General features: G+C 44.6%; 1 protein-coding gene across 6 annotated transcripts in view; it reads right to left on the minus strand.

The window, feature by feature from the left end:
• The window catches only part of LOC142476748 (centrosomal protein of 112 kDa-like), a 69013-nt gene extending 61890 nt beyond the window's left edge, over nucleotides 1-7123 (minus strand). For 5 of the 6 annotated variants that reach the window (XM_075581907.1, XM_075581906.1, XM_075581905.1 and 2 more), the window contains exon 1: nucleotides 6862-7123. In XM_075581907.1, coding sequence (XP_075438022.1) covers nucleotides 6862-7034 — 173 coding nt within the window. In that variant the 5' untranslated portion in view covers nucleotides 7035-7123. Of the gene's footprint in view, nucleotides 1-5957; nucleotides 6070-6861 lie in introns of all 6 variants that reach the window. The other variant, XM_075581911.1, reaches the window with a different exon arrangement.
• Between the last annotated feature and the right edge of the window lie 582 nt (nucleotides 7124-7705).

Here is a 7705-nt window from a genome sequence, read left to right on the forward strand (position 1 = left end):
CCTAATGGAGACCCCCAAGCAGGTCTAGGACATTTCTGCGTGGCCATCTCGTTGCAGCTGATTAGCCGCGGGGTACAGCTAGTCACCGGTCGTTTCACAGCGAAGGTAAGTCCCTAACCTTAACCCCAAGCCGCTAATCGGACCCCTAACCCGTTAACCCCAAACCCCAAATAAGAACCCCTTACCCCAAAACCCCTAATCTGTTGAAGTTTTAACTTAAAACCCCTAACGTTAACTCCAAATACTAACACTAACACCTCTAATCACTTACCTCCGCGGTGAAACGGTCTGGAGCTAGCAGTACCCATCAGCAGATCGGCGACGGCTAAAAGCAAGCGGCTGTTTGGCTGCGGCGAGATGGCCACGCCGAAATGTCACCATCCGCCCCAGGCTCTCCTTGCCCTGCTGGTAACATTAAAACTTCATGTTCTCCTTTGAGGTCCTGTGCTTTGGCCATGGAGAAGAATGATATAAGAAGACTCTTGATCTTGGCAAATGAAACAGTCAGGTCAATGCGGCATTACTTTATTGCTTTTAGCCAGGCTCTCTAGATTTCAGACCGCTATATGACATGACATGGACAGTTCTGACCTGTAAATTCAAAGCCAATGGAAGCGATTTCCAGCCAGGACATGCTTGAAAACAGGACGACGATTTCAATGCATATTTTCTGTTAAATCTCTCTAAAATACAGGCGGTCCTCACTTACCGACGGATGCCTTATCCGATGCCAAATAATTCGTCCGGCGGACTGCATTATCCAACGGTCACCGCCGCCAATTAACATGGGACCCGCAATCCGACGGTCCGTTAACTGACGGCGGTTTGCGGGACGCATTCCGTCGCATAAGTGAGAACCCGCTGTAAAGCCACGCTCAAAGCTGATCAGTGCAGCACCTCCAGTTGGAGAATCCTTTTCAGTCTGCACTATGTGACAAAAGACAGAGAACCATATTGCTACATCCAACGTGGTAAAACATATAGTTAAATACTTATCTTTTCTCATAAGTGACGCTCACTTACAGGTAAGTATTTAACTATATGATTGTCATGTTGAATGTAGCATTGGGTTTTTGTATCTTTTGTTTATACATTGTCACATACCCAGTACCACGCCTTTTTGACATCAATATGTATGGTGAGGTGGGTCTGGGTGTGAGCTCACAGGGGTTGTGTGTGCACTATGTAATAACCAGATAACTGAAACAGGCTGAACTTTTTATAGATACATAAGGGTTCCACATTTCTGTGTATTTACTAGCTTTAGAAGAGTCGGGTCTCTCTGGCATTAGACCAGAGGTGGGCAACTCCAGTTCTCGAGGTCCACCTGGGCAGGTTTTCAGGATATCCCAGCTTAAGCACAGGTGGCTCAATCAGTCCCCAGCTTCAGCACAGGTGGCTTCGACTGAGCCACCTGTGCTGTAGCAGGGATATCCCGACAACCTGACCTGTTGGTAGCCCTTGAGGACTGGAGTTGATCGATCAGCAAAATCCTGCTCCCCGGGGTTCACTAAATGGCTGCCTTTCAGTTTCAAATCAATCCTTGTCAGTGTAACTCAGCAGCTACAATGTATTCTTATATTACCAAGGTAACATTATCTATTCTTACAGTTTGCAGCTCAAAATGCTGGGGATATTGGCAACAAATGATCACAAACAGGAAAGTGTTGCAAAGATCTTGCACTGCTGGGGAGGTGGGCTAAAGCCTGCTATAGAAATCAAAAGATGCTCAGTATATTAAATCTCATTAAAAATGGCATTCAGTTGAATTTTAAAATTAAAAAAAAATGGTACTAAGTATTATCTAATACTACAGAACTGATTAAAAAACACACACACACACACACACACACACACACACACACACACACACACACACACACACACACGTAGGACATTAGTTGGCTTGCTCCTTTAAAGATATACACTGATGGCAAAAAAAAACTCCCAAAAAACTATATTAATTTCCAGGGTTGTTATTGACCAAAAATTGTATTCTTTGAGGTGGTTCATTGTGCTTTAATTACATCTCGATAGAAAATAGCAATTTCCTACTCAAACTTCCAAGAATAACTAATCCATCTGTTGTCAAAAACAGCAGGGAAGTTTTTTTTTTTTTGGGGGGGGGGGGGAGATATATGATAATAAGTCCCTGTGGAGAATCTTTATCTTCTAATTTCACAGTTTTCTTTATCAAATGAACACCTAAAACCAGATTTCCAATGACAGACACTTGCAGGTACAGTTTTCAGAGGAGGCATACTGTACTGTATATACTGTAGCATTTGATTTATCTGAAATACTAGGATAAGAGCGCCATCTACAGGATATTTGAACACAGTGAAAACAGCTGGCAGTTTAGATATCAACTTTGCTTCAATGACAAAATACCTTGTTTAAGAGCAAAAGCAGCGTAGCCAGAGTATGTTATAAAGAAGCCACCAGGGAAATGGGCAAACAAGAGTTAAGTTATCAACATCAAATGTTTATGGTCCATTTGCACTGAAAATCATTACGGTGTGGGAAGTATCATCCATATTATCATTCATTTTGAGCAAAACATGACATTTCCTAGTCATTTTAGACATCAACACCTATGTCTGCGGCCTGAACGATATCTTTACTGATTCTAAGTTAACTGGTAATTAATAATGTTGTTTATTTTAAGATTGGCTTGCTGACGTTCAAAGCACTACACTACATGCCCAGGGTCCCAGCTATCTGAGGGAGCTTCCAGTTCCCCACACTCCCAGTCACTCACTTCCATCTGCAGGTGAAGGACTCCTAACAGTTCCCAGAATCTTCTTAACTTCCTTGGGGGCCCGAGCTTGTAGCCACGCTGCTTTCACTCTCTGGAACAGTCTGCCTCGTACAGTTAGAGGCCCCTCTCTGGGAATCTATAAACACAGGCTGAAGACCTACCTGTTTCCCCAGGGACTTAATTACTGACCCACAACCTGTCTGACATTTTATAGCTACAGCACCGCCCCATCCTGTATTGTATCTTTCCTTTTGTTTGGTCTTGTTTATAACCTTAAAATGTTTTCTTATTTTTCATTTAATAATAAAATCATATCCCCTACTAGCAATGCTGAGTCTGAAGTTTTCTATACTAGGACATTAAAGACCCAAATAAAATATTAGTTTTAAGGCAATAAATAAAGATGCCCAACGATCTATCCTTAAAGCTTTTGTCAAACACCAAAAAAGAAACCAGTAAAACTCTCCTATTGGTTATTGCTGTGGATTCTGAGACAAGAACACATAACATTATCATGGCAGACCAAACAGAGGTTCCGTGCGTGATATCTTCTCTAGTGAAAATAAAGATTAGAAGCGGAATGGAAATGTATTTGAATTTACATATAGTCAAAAGTATAGGAGAATAAAATGAATTAATTTTTTTTTTTACATTTACGGCAGCAGCTTTAAAAGGCTAAAAAAAAAATCACTGTGGAAGACTTAACACATTCAGTGCGGAACACGTGGAAACTTAACACATGGCTGCTGTATAGATCAGGGCACGTTTGGAGTGAAACTTGGACGCAGTTTCAAGTTGTGTCTAAAAGAAGGCGTTAACCCATATGTTCTCAACTGCAGTCCTCAAAACCCCCCAAGAGGTCAAGGTAATCAGGATATCCCCTGCTTCAGCACAGGTGGCTCAATCAGTCCCTGCTTCAGCTAGGGATGCCAGATGGCTTGTCCAAAAATACTGGATACCCACGCCTCCCCGAACACATAAAAAATACCCCCACGCCCAACAAATACATTTTAAAAAATATCCCCACCTCCCCCTAAATACATTTAAAAAATACCACCTCCCCAAATACATTTAAAATATACTCCCACCTCCCCAAATACATTTAAAATATACCCCCACCTCCACAATACATATAAAATATACCCCCACCTCCACAATACATATAAAAGATACCCCCACCTCCACAATACATATAAAATATACCCCACCTCCACAATACATATAAAATATACCCCACCTCCACAATAAATGATAAAATATACCCCCCCCCAATACATATTAAATATCCCCCATCATCATGATCTCATCTCCCCAGCTGGCCCCCATCACCATCTTATTCCCCCCATCATCATCTCAACCTGCCCCCCCCCATCCTCTCACCCTGCCCCCCCCCCCATCCTCTCACCCTGCCCCCCCCCCATCCTCTCACCCTGCCCCCCCCCCATCCTCTCACCCTGCCCCCCCCCCCATCCTCTCACCCTGCCCCCCCCCATCCTCTCACCCTGCCCCCCCCATCCTCTCACCCTGCCCCCCCCCATCCTCTCACCCTGCCCCCCCCCCATCCTCTCACCCTGCCCCCCCCCATCCTCTCACCCTGCCCCCCCCCCCATCCTCTCACCCCGCCCCCCCCCATCCTCTCACCCCGCCCCCCCATCCTCTCACCCCGCCCCCCCCCATCCTCTCACCCCGCCCCCCCCCATCCTCTCACCCCGCCCCCCCATCCTCTCACCCCGCCCCCCCCATCCTCTCACCCTGCCCCCCCCCCATCCTCTCACCCTGCCCCCCCTCATCCTCTCACCCTGCCCCCCCCCATCCTCTCACCCTGCCCCCCCCCATCCTCTCACCCTGCCCCCCCCCATCCTCTCACCCTGCCCCCCCCCATCCTCTCACCCTGCCCCCCCCCATCCTCTCACCCTGCCCCCCCCCCATCCTCTCACCATGGCCCCCCCATCTTCACACCATCTCACCCTGGCTCCACCATCCCCCAATCTGTGTCCTTACCTTATTGCCAGGAAGGACACAGACTTGTCTGTGCCGCTGGGGTGTGGACTCCGTCCCCGCTGTTCTCTGATTGGAGGAGCGGACAGCCACTCATGGACAGGCTGCACAGACTCACGAGTGCTCCTGTCCGACCCCGCCCCCGCCTCCAGTTTTAGCACTGCCTGCCGCACCTGCCCTCGCGCTGCCCTCTCCGCAAAAATGGTAATACCTATTACCTCTGATTTATAACGGACAGGCAACGGAATTACCGGCCTTTCCGGGTGAAAACCGGACACCTGGCAACTCTAGCTTCAGCACAGGTGGCTCAGTCTTTGACTGAGCCACTGATTGAGCCACCCGTGCTGAACTGGGATATCCTCAAAACTGACCTGTTGGGGAGTCTTGAGGCCTGGGGTTGAGAAGCCCCACGTTAACATATACACATAATATAATGGGATTATCACATTTGCTGCCTCTGTGCCATTCTCTTACACTTCTGGTCTGTTCCAAATAAAACTGACTGTTCTGAAGAGGTTTTTAAAAAATAAAAAATAAAATAAAAACATCTTTGGCCAACCTTCGCCAGCAGATGTTCGAAACCATATTTTTACAGTTGACACAACTGTGACGGTGCAAAAAGAAAAGTTTTGCGCCGATACCACATATTTGTACTAATAGCTTTTGCCATGAGAATACTAGATGTGTGTGCAAGATGTGAAAAAAAAAAGTTATTGCACAAACAAACTGTAAAGGAATAAGTATAAACTGATTTTACACAGTGATTAAGAGTGAAACACAGAGATGGGGGGACGGGGGGAAATAAAGAAAAATCATCTTTTAAAAGATCAAAGAGGTTTTTCAAAGGACAATTTGAAGTGGCCGTACAATTTATGAGACAGCGATAAACTTCAGATCCAAGAACCAATAAATTATTCACTACAAAAACATACATATGCCACGTATTATAAATACCAGTTGTGGATTTTTTTCCCCCTCCTTTATAGAGACGCAGTCGCACTTGCCAAGTTGTGACAAAGCAAAAAAAAAAACTATTTATTATCATTTGACCAAGCATTTTAAAAAGGCAATCCAAACAGCTTAAAAATATATATATTTTTTTTTTATACGCAGCCTTTGGTTACCTTCATTTAAAACGAATTACCTAAGCTACTTATTGATTCATTCTCGCGTGATTGATCAGCAAAGTCCTACTTACCAGGGTTCACTAAATGGCTGCCTTTCCGTTTCAGTCAATGTAACTCATCAGCTACAATGTATTCTCATATTACTAAGGTGACATTACTGCTGGGGATGTGGGCTAACACCTGCTATAGGAATCAAAAAAGATGTTCAGTACATTAAAAAAACTCATAAAAATGGCATTAAGAGTTGAATTTTAGTGTAGTATTATCTAATACAGGGGTGCACAAACTTTTCCCTGTGCGCACCCCTGCCTGCTCTCTTCGGTGCCTTGCACCCCACCCCCCGGTGCCAAATGACGCGCTGCGTCATGTGCCGTCACGTTGCCATAGTAACGAGTTACCAGGACGACGCGTCGCTGGAAGATAAGTGTGTTATAGAGGCCTCGCGCGGTCCCCTGGCATTTAATTTAAATACCTGGGGAAGGGGGGCTATAGCACGGGACCTCTATAAGTGCCGCGTCCCTCCCCCCAGTTTGCGCACCGCTGATCTAATACTACAGGACGGATTTATTTGGAAAAAAAACACATGTAGTATATTGCTTGGATTGCTCCTTTAAGGAAAGGCTATATACCAAAAATGTGCCTTGTTTACACACACACACACGCGCACATTTTAACTTTGAAGCTGAGCTATACATAGGATGCAGCTTTCCTTTGCGACATGCTGAATAAGATGCTGCTGGTTTTACCAGAGAAGATCTCCATGTGCACCTTCACATGGCAGGTGCAATGTTATTCCAATGCAATTATAATCCAATATGCACGGCTTTCCCCTTATAGACAGGCTGCTGATGCTCACATTGGTGCCAGGAGACATAATTTGGCATGGGGATAATTGTAGTATGCTGTACCTATCCACTGTTCTGTGTTAAGCCCTTTCACCAAAAAGTAAACCTCTATGTCTACTCTTCTATTCACCTTTTCTTCTGCCAATCAACCTTTTCTGCTTGTGTCTCAGAGGGTTTGATATACTGTCTCCCTTTAATGCTGCAAAGCTCTTTCCTGTCCCACAATGACATGTGATGTCTACAGAAACAAAAAACACACAAACTTCTGACTACTGTCCTTTGTTGCTTTAAAGCACAATCCATGTAAAATGAGAGATAGATAGATAGATATATATACACACGTACACATATATACACACACAGTTAAGTTATGGTGGGTAAAAAAGTGACAAAAACCCTCCACAGCAAAGCATATAAATATGGTGGTACTTTGCTTGATTTCAAGAAATTTTAAATATGGTACATCATGTATGTAACGATGAGTGTGCGATGGCGGATTTACTGTATGCAGAGGATTGTGTATATATATATATATAATATATATATATATATATATATATATATATATATATATACAGTATATATAAAATGGAATATTAGTGTGCTCATTTGCATGTGTTAGACAGGTCTGCAACCCCGCTTCCCATTATCACCCAGCACACAGCACTTCCACTGCAGCAAGGGATTCTGGGAAATGATATGCAAATGAGCACACAGTGACACCTTTTGCTTCAAAACCATTAACATGGTTCCCTATTAGGCTTAAGCTTGCTGCATTTTCACAGCTTTGAGCACAGCCAGGGTTAAGATGCATAGCCAGTAAACCACCCACAGACAGCTGTTTTTTTATTTTGGAGGGGGGGCACTCCCCTCTTGCGCAAAACCCAAGCCACTTCAGAGGCAAAGGTGCACGAAGTCGGACAAGTCCCGGTTCGTTTTCCCGAAGATTTCAGGCCAAAAGCCTAGGTCCTCGG

This window comes from Ascaphus truei, unplaced genomic scaffold, assembly GCF_040206685.1.
Source record: "Ascaphus truei isolate aAscTru1 unplaced genomic scaffold, aAscTru1.hap1 HAP1_SCAFFOLD_1696, whole genome shotgun sequence".
NCBI lineage: Eukaryota > Metazoa > Chordata > Amphibia > Anura > Ascaphidae > Ascaphus > Ascaphus truei.